This window comes from Emys orbicularis, chromosome 1, assembly GCF_028017835.1.
Source record: "Emys orbicularis isolate rEmyOrb1 chromosome 1, rEmyOrb1.hap1, whole genome shotgun sequence".
Classification (NCBI taxonomy): domain Eukaryota; kingdom Metazoa; phylum Chordata; order Testudines; family Emydidae; genus Emys; species Emys orbicularis.
The window spans coordinates 329,514,119-329,530,583 of NC_088683.1; the positions used below are offsets into that span (position 1 = coordinate 329,514,119).

The 16,465-nt window shown below is 41.8% G+C and overlaps 1 protein-coding gene across 1 annotated transcript in view; it reads left to right on the plus strand.

The window, feature by feature from the left end:
- Positions 1 to 1,790: 1,790 nt before the first annotated feature.
- The window catches only part of CRYL1 (crystallin lambda 1), a 74,076-nt gene continuing 59,401 nt past the window's right edge, over positions 1,791 to 16,465 (plus strand). The window contains exons 1-2 of the mRNA XM_065421525.1: positions 1,791 to 1,910; positions 4,629 to 4,736. Coding sequence (XP_065277597.1) covers positions 1,870 to 1,910; positions 4,629 to 4,736 — 149 coding nt within the window. The 5' untranslated portion in view covers positions 1,791 to 1,869. The remainder of the gene's footprint in view (positions 1,911 to 4,628; positions 4,737 to 16,465) is intronic.

Consider the following 16,465-nt stretch of genomic DNA (forward strand, 5'->3'; position numbering starts at 1 on the left):
CCCCCCCAAACCCCTGACCCATCTAACCCCCCCTTCTCCCTGCTCCCGACCGCCCCCCCAAACCTCCGCCCCATCCAACCCCCCTTGCTCCCTGTCCCTTGACTGCCCCCCCGGAACCCCTTACCCCTTCTCCAACCCCCCAGCCCCCTTACCGTGCCACTCAGACCGGCGTGTCTAGCTTCGCTCAGCGCCAGACACGCTGCTGCATACATGCTGCCGTGCTCCCCTGCGGAGCCACAGGTCCCCCCCAACCCCTCCCAGCACCTGCCTTCCAGATTTGAACACCTCAAAATTCAGGAGTGCTCAAGCTCAGTTTGGGCGGCTGTTACTTCATTTCTCCCAAATCAAATATACTGATCCACTGTAACTTGCTATAGAAAAAGTAGGATAAAATTGAGCAAGAAATGCTTCCCAGTGGTTATTAGGACTGGAATTGCTATTTTCAACAGCCGTTGCTTTTTGTTTGTTTGTTTGTTTGTTTGTTTGTTTGTTTGTTTGTTTAAAAGGAAGACAGTGATATTGCATTGGCAAATTCCCCATAGAAAGAAAGAGTGGAACAAAAGAATAATAAAGGCACCTCAACTTTTCCTAATTTATGGAGGACAGTCTTATAATATGCGTCCAGATATCCTCCAATCACACAAGCTGAAAATTGTTCCACTTTACTGCAGTTCTGTAACCATATGGGAACCAATCCTGTCTGTGTTCTGTGCACATCAAAAATTCCTGCTGAATGACCTGCCCTGGGAGCGAGTTAGCAGTGACCCAGGGCTGCGGCGGAAGGAGGGTGCAGGTGGGGGCGCGGGGAGAGCCCAGGGCTGGGGCAGCAGGGAGGTGCGGGTGGTGGGGGACAGCCCAGGGCTGAGGCGGCGGGGGGTGTGGCGAGGAGCCCAGGGCTGGGACGGGGGGCAGCCAACATTTTTTTTGCTTGGGGCGGCAAAAAACCTAGAGCCGGCCCTGATTGCATGGACATTATAGATGGCATGGCGAAAGGGTAGGAGTTTGTCATTTTTGTAGGTAAAACAGTGGTGGGGTAGAGAGGGAAGAGGTGTTAGATTGCCTGAACGACAGGCACATCAATCATGGCAGAACAACTGGGGAAGCATGTGCTCCTTTGTTCTTGATTATGGGCAATAGCTGGAATTCCACGTCCACCCTCCACAGCGGCCTCAGCAGTGACTGCACTGCCTGGTGGGGAGGGGAAAGGGACGTTTCCAGTGCATCCTCCTGCTGCCCACGGAAGGGTAGGGAGAAGAGACACCACCAGGGGGAGCTGATGTGAAGGCCAGGGCAAGCAAGAGAGGGGACATTCCTGTGGGGGGAGCTTTGAGGAGGAGTTTGGGGCAAGGGAGGAGAGATGGGAGTGAGCTGTATTGGGGGGAGGGTTGCAAGGGGGAAGGAGTTGAGACTAGGGGACTTTGTATGGGGGTGTTTGGGGACTTGTGGTGGGGGCTGGGAGATGGGGCTCCCCAAAGATAACCTTGCTGAAGACTCTTTGCCTCCAAATTCCACCCTCCCCAGTCGTTCTCACAATGAGCCAGGAAGAGAATTACTCTCCTAACGCCTGGTAATTACGGGTTGACGGGTGAACTTGGTTGTCGTGCCCGCCCGCCCCTTTTTTTTCAACCCGTCGGGTAAGTGAAACATCTCGGCACAGGGACTCTATAGGAGCAGCTGCTTAGGGGCCCTTCGGGGAGCCAATCGGAACGCTTGTACAGGGAGCCAATCAGAGAGGCTGTGACATCCTGTGAGGGATGGGGAGAGAGCGTCCCTAAGCAGGAGGTGCCCCAGGAGGTTACTGCTCTGGTGGTGCGACCCGCTCCCGCAGCTCTAGCGCCTCTCCTGCAGCGGCAGGGGTCCCTGCAGGACATGGAGCCTACCCAGGCGGGACAGGTTGTGGTGATTGGCAGGTAAGCTCCAGCGGTCTCTTGTTTGGAGGCAGGGTCTAGAGGCTAGATGCAGTGGCCAGAGGGAGCAGCAGATACCAGGGGCTCTGGTGACAAATGCCACAGGGAAGTGCGAAGGGTTTGGGCATTTCACCTCAACCCTGCCAGTGAAACCACAGCACTGGACTTTGGGCTGTTGGTATTGATTCCTGATGATGTCTATATGCTGCCAATAGGTGCAGGCACAAAATGTTGCCTTAGTTTTTGCTGCTGTAACAGCAGCCAGATACCACCGCAAGGTGTTAACTGAGAATAATGTATCTAAATTGTGCAACAGTGAAAATTACTCAGAATTAGTACAAAAGGCATCAACTGTGAAAACTTTTGCTCTAGTGCGATTGGTGTACTATACGTTCATGTGTCATTCTGTTTGTGATAAATTTGGATCCTTCTGAAAACTTTGTGCTGCAGTCCGGTGTAGAGTCTCTTTTGTTACCCCTTTTTATAGCTCTGTGAGCATGTGCTCATTTTCTCCATATTCATTTATTGTGAAGCACAACCTTCCATGTATTTGTCTGTGTTATGTGTGGGTGAATAAAGTTGTGTTCAGGTTTATGTAAAGGTCATAAAGCATGTAGAGAAACTTAGAGATAAGATACAGTAACACAATGGTACTTATTTGAAGCAAGATATGAAGAAGTAGCATTTTGAGACTGAGGTATTAATACAAGTCTCATTTCAATTTGTTTTTGAGATAAAACTGATTAGCTTTTTTATTTAAAAAATAGCTTTTTCCAGTTACTTCAGATTTATCAATGGCTCTGAGTAACCACTGTAAATGCACACCTGCTACTGACTGGCTAAAGTACTCTGCCGCCTGCCTTGAAAGACCATTTGAGGTGTGAATTATATTTTCAGGCATGTGTCTTTATGCTGTCACATGACAGTGACCAGACTAATAGCTAGTGGTCATACTTAGTTACCCGTCATTTGCCATTGGTATGCTGAGGGTCAGAAGGCTTGTTCTGTCTGTACATAATGTGTAACGCCACCACACGACATAGCCTAGCCAAGACAAAGTGTGGGAATGTTGTGAGAGGTGGGCAGCTATAGCTACCTGAAACTAAGGCCTGGGTCCTTATTGCACCAGTGTTGTGTTGACATCTTACAAGTGCTGTGCTCTCTGAATGTGTTAGTCAAAGTATGGAATGGAGATTTTAAAAAGTATGCCAAAACTTGACTCCTTTCTTGGGATCAAGACACCACAATATATGGATTTCTCCTTAATATTAAAGGTGAAAAATAATAAGAAGCTTATAATAGTTTAAGAAGCACTTGACAAATACTTTAGTGATAACCACGATATAAGGATGCCACAGTGGCTAACAAGTTTTAATCCTAGATGGACCTTTAGTCTGACCCAGTACGGCCATTCTTATGTTCTTATGTTCCATATCTGCATGGGTTCACTACACAGCTTAGAAATTGATGAGAACTGGGTTTATTTTTTTTTTTAATGGAATCCTGTTTCTTTTTTCAGAGAAAGAGGAGAGAACAGATTTGTGCCAGCTCAGCAACATTTAACATGAAGTTAAATTCTGTTTTTGTTCCAATTATTCCCATTGTTTCCTTGTCTCCTTGAAAAGCTTCCTGTTTTGTTTTTAACTGAAGACTTTTCCAGTGTTCTTTTCTCTTCTGCCTTTCCTTTGCCTCCTGGCCTATTGCTGATTGTTTCTTTCATTACCAGTGTTCTTCTTCACTGTTGATCACATGGCTTGTAGAATGAAACTTTCCAAGTCTGTGGCACTCATGCAGTTCAAAGGAAAATACAAGAGCAGTTCCTCTCTTAGCAACAAGAGGAAGCATGGTGTAATAGTTAAAAAACACGTGAATGGAAGTAAGGAGATCTGGTTTCTAGTCTTGACTAGTGTCACACAGCAAATCTGTAACAAAGCCAAGTCATTTAACCACTCTGTACATTAGTGTCCCTATTTGTTAAAGGAGGATAATGGGTCTTGTGAAGCTTAATTTATTAATGTTTGTGAATTACTTTGAGATCCTGGGAGAGTAGTGCTATAGAAATATGAACTATGATTGTGCTCTTCTCCACTCGTTTGCACCATGCATGTTGCAAGCTGTGACATGACCTCTCTAAAGGCTGTTGACTGAGCTGTCCTGCACAGGCTACTACTTGGTGGCACACCACAGCGTGGGAGTTCTTAGGCTGCTCTAACTCAAGCTTAGGGGTGTGTCCAGAATTCAAACAACACAAAGATGCCTTAAAGCCATGTTTGCCCCTCTACTTATCCCCTGCTGTACCTCCTGAACTGCACTGTCCAGGAGGTATAGCTCAGAACAGAGTACTATGTTCTCAGTGACTTGTCACATCACTAAGAGCTTATTTTAACAGTTTAAATAAAAAACAAAACCAGAAATTATTTGTGCCCCCCTCTTTGTCCTTCCCTCTTCCAACCTTTCACTATTCCTTCCTCTTCTCTAGTTTCCCTCCTACCTGCCCCCACAAAATCCTTTGGTGGCTGTGCAGCAGCAGTTGATTACTCATATAAATTATTATACTGGTGTTCAAACAAATAGAGGCCATATTGTAGTCTACTGCATTCAATGCACGTTTTTCCCAGGTAGGAAAAGTCAATACTCATTTAAATCAACAATCCTTTTGATGGTGCAGAAGTGAACTATGTAGTTACACACATAAACATTTTCTATTTATTTTCTCTTTAGCGGACTGATTGGTCGCAGCTGGGCTATGGTGTTTGCTGGTGGAGGCTTCAAAGTGAAACTTTACGATATGGTGCAACAACAGATAACAAGCGCTCTGGAATACATTAGGTACGTCATCTGATTTCTTCGACTGAGATAAACTGGCACTACAACGTAAATCTCTATTCAGGTCTAGCATTTACAATTATAAAAATATTCTGACCGCAATCCCCTTTCTTAAAAAAGGAGCCTAAAGTTCTCCATATCCATCTTTAGGCTCCTAAGGGTTTTAATTTTCAAAAGTGCCTAAGTGACTTAGGAACACAAGTACCATTGAATTCAGTGGGATTGTGCTCTTAAGTCATTTAGGGGCTTTAAAAATTACTATCCGTAGGTGCCTAAAGATGGATATGAAGCTTAACCTCCTATTTTTGAAAACTTGAGCCTACAGGATCTTAGGGTTTAGTCACCCACAAATTCTAAACTTGGTGACTTCATAATTCAGGAATGGAGTGCAAGAGAGAATTTGGTACCACTCTACAATTGTAAACTGAAAATATATGCACATAGAGGCTTTTGAATGAAAAGGAAGCAGAGTCTAAATCGTTTCCAAGATATCAATGGTTGTGTTCCTCAATGATCACTACTGGGTTCAGTGTTCTGTATCTATTAACAACCTGGCAGAAAGGTTTCAGAGTAGCAGCCATGTTAGTCTGTATCCGCAAAAAGAACAGGAGTACTTGTGGCACCGTAGACTAACAAATTTATTTGAGCATAAGCTTTCGTGGGCTACGAAAGCTTATGCTCAAATAAATTTGTTAGTCTCTAAGGTGCCACAAGTACTCCTGTTCTTTCTTCTGGCAGAAAGGGTGACTAGTGAGGTAGCAAGTTTTACTGATGGCTCAGTTATTGTTAATTAAAATGGGGAAGCGTTCTAAAGAACTGTAAGCCATTTTACGGCTAGTGACAATCTAGCCCTTATGTGATCATGCTGGGGGGGGGGGGGAGTAAAGCTTTTCTCCCTCCTTCTTCTCCAATTTGTCTGCCAAGTTAGAGCTATGTGGATCTTTCCTCCAAGTGCTGGGGGGAAGCACAGAGGCTGAGAGGCAGGTACTACATCCCAAGGAACCAAGTTGGAGAGGTGACATGTAGGCTAAGCTGGTTCTGGTGGGTGGAATGTGGGGAGGCAGAGCTAGCTGACTCTGTGGGGAGAGGAATATGAACCAAAAAGAGTTGTCACAGATTACACACCAGTGAACTAGGGTGGGCAGAAAGGCACAATGTCTTCTGTGGTTCTTTGTGGTGCAGTCCAGCTACCCACTGTTTTACTAAACTAGGAAATTGGGCAAAATGATGGGAGATGAGTCCTCCACTTACTGTAGGCATGACTTTTGTTGTTGCTTTGTGATGTTTGTTGTGACATCAAATAACGTCATATGTTCTGGTGACACCATAACTCAATATAAATACCTTTATACCACAATATCACAGGTTGTGCCATTCTGACTTAGAGAAATCTGTGGTGGCTGTGAGGGAGTTAGAGTATTTACAGGAAAATAAAGGCTGGACTACACTGAAAACTCCCATCAGTATAGCTACATCTCTCAGGGTGTGAAAAATTCACACCCTGAGAGATGTAGCTGTAGACAGTGCTAGGTCGACAGAAGAATTCTTGTCAACTTAGCTACTGCCTCTTGGGGAGGTGGATTAACTGCAGTGATGGGAGAACCCCTTCCGTCGCTGTAGTGTGTGTCTACACTGAAGTGTTACAGTGGCGTAGCTGCAGTGTTTTGAGTGTAGACATATTTTAAGAAAAAAAAGCATAAAAGGAAATAGATTAGTTGGATGTTTCCACATAGTCTCTTCCTTCATGCATAACTCTCAAGGCACTCTGTAGTAAAAAGCAATACATGTCAAGAGACTTAACTCTTCTTTAACACAATATAATTAATCGGTGAAACTCAGTGACACAGCATATTTTAATAGAAGTAGATTGCTGAATGATTTTCTGAAACTCATTCAATATTTATACGCGTAAGAACAGATTGTGCAGTTACATTAGCTGATGTTTTGATGATAAAAATTATATTGGTAGTTCAAATTCACATTAGCATGAAAACTCTTAACACAGTGACTTTACAGCAGGCTGCTGTAATTCACTCTGAACTACTGCCATGATGCTGGTTTCTGCTACAGAAGCTGAAATATTTAATTGCAGTGAATGCTGAGTAAAATGATGATTTTACATGGTGTTTTTGAACGCATGTACTGTGTCTCCTACAAAACAAGTTGACAGGTACTCCTTTGTGAATTTGGTGTTATTGGTTTTCCTTATTTTTAACTCCTCTAAAAGAAGATTGGGGAAGACGTCAGCATATCTATCATGTTACACACCTTTAGAACTGAAAAAAGGGAATTTTGTTCCACTATAATTAGCTTTTGTATCAAATATCTACTGTTTTATGGTTCACATACCCTGAATTTATTGTATACAACTGTTTGAAACCATAAGAAATTTGAGTATACCAAAAAAAAAAATGTGAAGATCACCCTTTTTACCAAGAGAGAATGTGTTTAAAAATAATAAATGACTGCAGATGCCAAATGACTTGTGCAAAGAAACAGAATAAAACTTGGGTATTCATCACTTTTTAGGATGTAAACCTGGTTTATAAAATGAAAACCCAGAGTAATGGTTTGCAAACCATATCTGAAGCAAGTGTTTCAGGTTTTATGCAAGTCTTACACAATGGATATTAATTACCATGTATACAGCTGCAAAACAGACTAAATTATTTCCATCATACATAGCCCTGTGACTGGAGAGGAGATCCAGGTGGAACAAGAATATCAATAAAGCTGTCTCCATAATAATGTCAGTATTGAAAATTTAAAGCATGCCCTGTGGCAGGTGTGTTGACTAATAGAGTAGTTATATGCTAGGAAATAACAAATGAAATAATGAAATTTGGGCCCACTGTGGCAAGATTGAAAATATGGAGGTGTATCAGCCGGGAGCACACATCCAGCACATCAGCATAAGGTAAGGAAACAGGAATGTATAAGGTATAACTAAGTGAAACAGATTTCCTGCCTAGCTAATCGTTATCAGGCACACAGCAGTTAGAGCTCTGACACAGAGGAAATGAGAGGAAAAGGGGAAGGTCATGCTGTAAAAGTGACATACATCCAGCTAGAACTAACACTAGAAGCATTCTTAACAAGAATTCACTGTATTGGAACAGCCTAGAAGTGGTCATTTGAATGGACAAGTTAATGAAGAATTCTACACCACACCAATTGCTAAATTCTCATGGTCTCTGTTCAGTAATGGTGCAACCTGCTGTGTAAAGTGTATACTGTAACATTTTTGCCATTCATTAAACTCCTTTCCTGCAAGTAGCAGTCCCTTTGGTTTATGAGTACAATATTCTTTGAGGACAGCATGTTAAAGTTGAAAGTTAGTGGGTTAGAAGACCAAGTAGTCCCCTATTTCTGAGACTAAACACAGAACTCATGTATATTGCATTTGCTTATGAAAAGGCAAGAAGGAAGCTATATACAGTAATGGGAAGTCAGATTCCAAAAAGACTTTGCATGAATATGGCTTCATATTCTATTCTATAAAATGTTTACACATTAGAAGTGTTTCATCCCACTGTGGACTGTTTAACTATGCAACTGAGATAAGAAATGTCTGAAAAGGATGACAAGTATTTTCCCTTAGGTCACTGATTCAGGTTTTATGGAGCAATTTTTGTTCCACATCAACATTTAACTTATAAGGGAAAATAATGTAAAGGAAAACGTGAATTACCGGGAAAAAGGGGGGGGGGAAAGGAACTTGTGTTAGTTTTGTGGTCAGTTTTTCTTCTTGCAGAAACTAATGTATTGTATTCTGATTGTAGCTGTGTGTGGCCGGCTTTTACCCATATATTATTGTATGTATTTTTAAGGATGCCACTTACAAAATTGCACCTCAACTAACACTTAGAGATACAGAGGCAAGACTGGATAACATTATTCTATATAAATAAAACACTATTCTCTCTATATCCAATTAATTAACTTTTTAAAAAGAATTCCAAAGCCTGAATTCAATAGAACAGACTCTTATGGAATCCTGAGCGGTAAAACATTGGACAGTAATCTTTCATCTCCTAATTATATCAATGGAAGTTATTGGCAAAATAAGTGGCAACAAATAGCATATATATCTTATAAAAGTTCTTTTTTGTCCCCCCATTTCTCCCTCATATTCACCAAATAAATAGAGATATTTCTGAGATACCCTGAGAAGTTTGTCACTTTTTGAAGGGGTCCTGAGTAAGCTTATCTGAAAATTGTTTCTTTGCTCATGCATTTAGTGTACACGCCAAAAGAAAAACTAAGTGTTTGAGTTAAGCATTTAGAACAATGCAGTAAAAAATGACCTAAGTATTAGAATCTGGAAATACCTAGCCATAGCACCAGCAACGTGTTTAATTTTGGCCCTTCCTGGGGCTTGTGGTGGCTGCCCAGTCAGTAAGGGAGAGCTTCACTAGTCACTGTATGAAAGAAATGAAAACCAGAAGCTTTAAACCTAAAGTTAGGTTCCTGAAGCAATATTTAGGTACCTAAATAAATAGTCTGATTTTCAGTAGTGCTGAGCACCCATAAATCTTACTGAAGTTAGTGGGAGATGCAGGAGCTCAACATCTTTGAAAATCAATCCGCTTTTAACCAGGAGCCTAGCTTTAGGCACCTACCTTTAAAAATTCTGGCCTTAGTTTCTTTTGTTACATATATGAATTCATAAGTATTTTTCTATGTATTTTCTTTTTTAATATAATCTGCACCTACCTTTTTGGTTTACCAGCTATAGAGAAATCTTGTGGTATCTGTGTGTGTGTAGCCTTGCTTAAACCAACAGACTCCCTAACCACCCGCTACCCTCAGATACACGGGCAGGATGCCCTCTATCACTAGGCCATGGACTTCTACTTTCTGTAGGGCCTGAATCTATAGGACAAGTTAGGATAGTTCCTCCATCTCCCTTCCTCCCCACAGCTACAGGATATTCTATCACATAGGATCCCACAATATGCTATTCCAGAACAAGACTTTGTGAGTTCTACCTATCCCAACCTCACAGCTTGAATTCAGTGCCTTATTGCCACTGCTGTTCAAGCCAACCATCCATCTGCACACCTCTCCAATCTGAGTCACAGCAGGAAGGAATAGACCGAGGAAAGACCAGCTTCTGGGTTGTGATCTTGCCATGTCTCAATGCCACATTGTCTATTCTTGAATTTTATTTTTAACAAAAGAATCATGTAAAGAAATTCTTCCCAGAACAAGTGAATTTTCAGAAGTTTTTTGAAGGAAGTATCCTGGTTGCAAATAACATACCCTACTCATAGGCCTGCATTGTTTTGTACTATCTTGTACACTTTAAAATGTGATCTCCGGGCAGGGTTCATGGTCTCACTGTATATATGTATATTTTTCCCACTCCAATTGCCGCTCATCTTAGCATTATTTGTTGCTCTTTCTTTTAAAAACAGCTATCCACACAACTCCTTTGAGCAATGGGCCCTCTTTCTTTACATAACATCTTAACTCCTCTCTCCCGGAGGAATCTCCTGCTCTCTTTTGCAGTCCAGGAGTCTAGGGTGGGTCCTTACAGCCACTGGACAGAAGAGGGCAGAAAGTTCATAGGTCAGTTTTGGAATGTAAGCTCATATGTCACTACTGTCTGGGGCTGTGAAGTTGCCACTGGGGCTTGTCCTTACCTACCCCTCTTCCCAGTTATCTCCACTCGCCCCTTCAACTCCACACAACTGTCTCACACCTCTCACCCAAGCCATCAGTCTCCCAAAACAGCTCACAGAATCCGGAATTGCTGACTGAAATGGCTCTTGTCTGTGTAAATGTGCTGCCCCCTGGTGCTGCTGGAAGGAGGAAGGCAGACTGCTGTAGCTACTGACTCCTTGTTTGGGCTTGTCTAGTCCTTGCCCCTAACGCTGCTGAACATTGCTTCTGTTGCTCTTTTCTTCATGCAGGATGCTGGCGGCTCACCCTGGTAAATTTTTTGGATGGTTCCATCCACAGAGTACTCTGATGAGGGGTATGGTGGTAGCTTTAGCGTCATGTTGGGGCTCCTGTGACAGAAACTTTTGTCAGAGTAGCCTTCCCTTTTAACATAAGATAACCCCTTCACTGCCCTTCTCCAAAACCAGCAATATTTTGTTTCATCTCTTGCTCATTTGATCAGAAGCAATAGCTAACTAACAAATCTCAAAAAGTATGCAGTACAACTGTAATAATTTCAAGAGCTTTCAGAGGGATGAAATGGGAAGGGACAGCATTGCTAGGAATAGTATTTTTCAAGCTTCTAGAAATCAGGAAAGGTGCAAAATGAATAATCAGTAAAGCCAGTATCTTGACAGTGTATCTTCTTATAATTTTGTTTATTATGATACTGCCTAAGGACCAACCAAGAATGTGGCCCCATTGTGCTAGGCACTATACAAATACAGGGTAGTAGATGGTCCCTGCCCTGAAGAGCTTACAATCTAAATAGACAAGATGGATGCAGGGTCGGGGGAGGGAGTGTAACACACAAGCAGAGTGTACAATGTGATGGCTGCAAAGTTGTTAGTTCCACAGTTTTATGGGGTGTGGGTTTATTTAGGAAGGGATAAGCTAAATGGAAAGAGAAGCAAAGAGAGAGGGCACGTTGAAGGGAAGGGACGTATGTGGGACAGGGTAGGGGAGAAGAGTGTAAGAGGGGCAGGTGTGGACTGACCTGTAGTGACAAAAGACTATGGGGAGGGGGAGAGGGTTGGCACAAACAGCCAATCAAGGCAGAGAAAGTCCAGTCAAAACAGTTTTATTAATTAATAGGATATGTTGTTACATACCTCAAAACGGACTCCATCTGACAGATTGGTAATATGAATATTAATAATCAGCAACAGAATTCCAGATGTGATAATACAGTGCACTTCGCAATGCCAAAATATTCTTGTCTCTCTGAGAGTAGTTGAAAATACTAAATGCTTGTGGAAAAGTACAGAAAACTATATCACATTTCTTAATCCTTTGTAACACATTTTGTTTTAACAAGAGGTATTTTGTTCCTTACCTTCACCTTCAGGGTACTTCAGGAATCTCTTTTTGCTTAGGCTAGTTGAAGCATGGGGCAAATGTGTAATCATGGGATTAATATATTACTCCTAATGCCTTTGGCAAGTTACTAACCTCTCTGTCTTAGTTTGCACACCTGTAAAATGGAGAAAATAATATCTAATTACCTGGTGTACAAGGGGTTGTTGTGAGGATTAAATAGTTAATCTTTCTATGGAACTTTGAAGATGTAAAGAGCTAATTATTAATAATTAGTGGTGATGGTCGTATTGAGTGGAGGCAATATTGTGTAGTAAATATGGCATGAGACAGGGGCCCAGGAGACTGAGGGTCTGTTCCCAGCTCTGCCACTGACCTGCTGCGGGACCTTAGGGAAGTTACTTCACCTCTTTGTGCCTCTGTTACTCTCTAACTGTTTGTCTCTCTTGTCTGTTTAGATTGAAATCTCTTTAGGTCTGCAATTGTCTCCTGCTCAGTATATATACATTGTTTAGCAAAATGGGGCCTTGATCCTGGTAGAGGCCTCTTGGTGCTACTGTAATAGAAATAGGAAAAACTATATTGCTCCAACACAAAATTGATTCAGGCATCACAGTGGTGACCCCTCCTTTTCTGTATTTAAAAAATGATTGGTAGCAAAATTTTGGCTGTAAAGACTTTTCCTTTGGATGTAGTACATATCAGTGCTGGGAGTTCTCTGCTTCTAAAAGGCAGGATTCACTCAGCTTAGTACAGGGATTTCCTAAACACTTAGGACTGGTCTAAATCCAGAGGATGCAAACAAAAGGTTTAACTAAAGGTATTGCTTTTTTTTTTTTTTTTTTTTTTTAAATTGATTTAGTTAAACTGGTCCAGTTTTGTGAGTGGTGAAGCTTACATTGGTTTAAACCTGGCTTACAGCAGTTTAACAAAATAAGTTTACAAATAAATTACACCAACTTAACTAAAGGTAACGTGTGTGTATACAAGACCAAAAAAAAAGGCAAATACAGTACAGCACTGTGTTAAACATAAACTGCTAAACAAATAAAGCAGCATTTTTCTTCTGCATAGTAACGTTTCAAAGCTGTATTAAGTCAATGTTCAGTTGTCAACTTTTGAAAGAACAACCATAATGTTTGTTTAGAGTTACGAACATTTCAGAGTTACGAACAACCTCCATTCCTGAGTTGTGAGTAACTCTGAGATTGTACTGTACCATTTTTCAAATAGGATGTGGAAAAAATGGAAATTATTCAGAAAAAAGCTACAGAATGATTGGAGATCTGGAAAACCTGTCTTACAGTGAGAGACTAAAAAGCTCAATTGATTTAGTTTATCCAAGAAAAGGGTTAAGAGGTGACTTCATTACTACCTGTAAGTACCTACATGGAGAGAAGATTTCTGATGATAGAGAGCTCTTTAATCTAGCAGACAAAGGCATAACAAGAAGCAATTGCTGGAAGCTGAAGCTAGACAAATTCAAATTAGACATAAGATGTATTTTTAACAGTGAGGGTAATTAACCATTGGAATCATTTACCTAAGGGTGTGGTGGATTTTCGATCTCTTTAAATCTTTAATTCAAGGTTGAATGTCTTTCTAACAGGTATATGCAATAGCTAAAGTTATGGACTTGATGCAGACATTACTGGGCAAAATTCTGTGACCTGTATTATTCAGAAAGTCAGACTAGATAATCATTATGGTCCCTTCTGGCTTTTAAAAGCAATGAATCTAGATGAGTTTGTAAGTAGAATTAACACTCTGTCCAGCAGAGGTCATTGGTGCACAATACTATACATAAGCAAGCCAGTGCATTACAAACTATTTAAAACTAATGTAAGGAATAAGAAAGGCCATGGGAAATCTCTCTTCCTTGCCCACCACCAAGAGATTCCAGTCTAGGAAGACACTGCCCATGATCCAAAGAACTAACAGTTTAAGACAAGACACAAGTAAGTATTATAAACCATACAAGAGAAGGGGGGAAAAAGGAGACAAAAATGACAGTAATAACTTTTCATCATTATGTGTGCACCTTTGGATGTATTTGAATAATAACTGGTATTTATTAAAAGCACTCTTAACGCTGACCTCTAGTTAGCCATTGTTAATTGGCTGGGTTTTTTAGTAGAAATGGGTCTTGAGGCTGGACTGTAAGGATAAGAGGGCTGTGGCCTTATGGGTTAGTTCAGGGATGGTGTTTCATGTGCACAGAGCAGTGTTTAAGAAAGAACCTGGAGGGTTAAAGGGGAGATGAGAGCCTGGAAGCTCAGTCTATATGAAACGTTTAGATTTCAATAAATCTGTATTCTCCCACAGAAAAATAGTCTATCAGAGAATTTCCAATCAGCTCTAAGTTTCAGGCAGAAAAGGTCTGATTCTTCTTCGAGTGCTGGTTCCTGTATGTATGGGCACACATGTGCTCATGTGCATAAGACTGGAGATTTATAGCAAGAAGTGTCCGTTGGTCCATATGTGTGCAGTTTCTCTTTTTGTGTTCCAAACCGAGGGCATAAAGGGTGGTGTGGACCGATGTCTCTCCAGTTCCTTCTTACCTCTGTTTGTCCTGAGTCAGAATACTGTGTCCACTATGATCTTCCTCTACAGTGAATACATATTGTAAAAAGTTTTTGGTAAGTTTAGACTTAGTGTTTAGTGTTTTTATCGTTCGTTTAGTCTCCCATCTGTGGGAGCTTCTCCCCAAGGAGGACTATGCCGAGAGCCCTGTGTCTCCTGCCCCTGTTCCTTATCCATCAGTGACAAGCTCCAGCACTGCCTTTACTGCTATGGGGGGCTCACATTGCCACCAAGTGCAGCACCTGCGGCTCCCTACCCTCCTCAGTCTTGTGAGGGACAGTAGCACCTCGTGGATCAGGCCATGAGGCCCCAGTTGGATCAAGGCCGAGAAGATCCCACCCCCTGTATAGACTGTGAGCAGTGCTCCTCTGAGCACAAGGTCCAGAGTAGAGGCAAAACACTTAAGCCTAAGAAACCCTCTCATGAGAATCGGGGACATGACCATAGCATAAGGACAGATCCTCATTCAGATCTGCCTCTAAGAAAAAAGGATTCCCTTCCTATCTTGGTCCAAATCAGGTGAGTCCTTGAGCACAGGTCCTAAGGAATTAGGCCTGCACGTACATCTTCTTCCTTTGAGTCTTACCTTCCATAGAAGAAGATGTATCAGTGCTGATTCTAGCGCTGTCCATAGACAAAAAGATCAGCACCCACCAGTCCGGTCTGGAAGCTCTATGCTGGACCCCCATTTGACAGTTCCAGCACATTCCCTGTGGGATCCTCTGAGTACCAGACCTTTGGACACCCCTGATTCATTGGTTCCCACCTCAGGGACTCCTCAGACTGGACTGAAACCTTTACCTCACCAGAGGATATTTTCACTCTGCCCTATCCACAGTCTCCTCTTCTATTGGCCCGAGTCCTTAGAAACATTTCTGCACCCAAAGAGACCATCTTTACCTGTCCTCCTTCCCCTCTGCTTGGTATCCCATCTGATTCGCGTAAGAGAAGGAACTGGAAAGGTGTCAGTCTCCGCTGCCCTTTGTGCCCTCAGTTTGGAGCACAAGAAGAACAACTGCACGTGCACAGACCAACAGACATTACTTTCACAAATCTCAGCCGCATGGAGCACATGCGTACCCACTTGTGGAATATAGATAGGAACAACACATATTGAAAAATCTCCAATTACACTGGTCTACAATTTTTGAGAAGTCGTCTGCTTCAGAGATAAAATGTGCTATTTATTATGTATTTTGATGTGCTGAATTCAAATATGACAATTAAAACAACTGATTGGCTACTGTTTCTAAGATATTTAAGTTTTTACATTTTATGTCTATGTATATTGTGTAGATAGTAGAGTTTTAATCATAAATTGTAAACCTAGGTCTTTTCATGTGTTTATGGTTGCTTTACATGATAATATTTCACCTGTCCTGTTTATGTAACACTTTAAAAATCAGCAAAAGGGTTATATAAATCAAATTTATTATGAAACAAAAGGCAAAAAACTATTATGTACATAGTTTAGTCCTATTCAGTGTCTACTCGGCGCTTCTTGGCTTGTCTCTTGTATTCATTAAATGGAGCATCTCTTGTCACTGTCCAGCAGTAGTCTGCAAGCATTGATGGGCTCCATTTGCCCTGATAGCGTTTCTCCATTGTTGCAATGTCCTGGTGAAATCGCTCGCCGTGCTCGTCGCTCACTGCTCCGCAGTTCGGTGGAATAAAATCTAGATGAGAGTGCAAAAAATGTATCTTTAGTGACATGTTGCAACCAAGGCTTTTGTATGCCTTGAGGAGGTTTTCCACCAACGACCTGTAGTTGTCTGCCTTGTTGTTTCCGAGAAAATTTATTGCCACTAACTGGAAGGCTTTCCATGCCGTCTTTTCCTTGCCACGCAGTGCACGGTCAAATGCATCATCTCAAAGAAGTTCACGAATCTGAGGACCAACAAAGACACCTTCCTTTATCTTAGCTTCACTTAACCTTGGAAATTTTCCACGGAGGTACTTGAAAGCTGCTTGTGTTTTGTCAATGGCCTTGACAAAGTTCTTCAACAGACCCAGCTTGATGTGTAAGGGTGGTAACAAAATTTTCCTTGATTCAACAAGTGGTGGATGCTGAACACTTTTCCTCCCAGGCTCCAATGACTGTTGGAGTGGCCAATTTTTCTTGATGTAGTGGCAATCTCTTGCACGACTATCCCATTTGCAGAGAA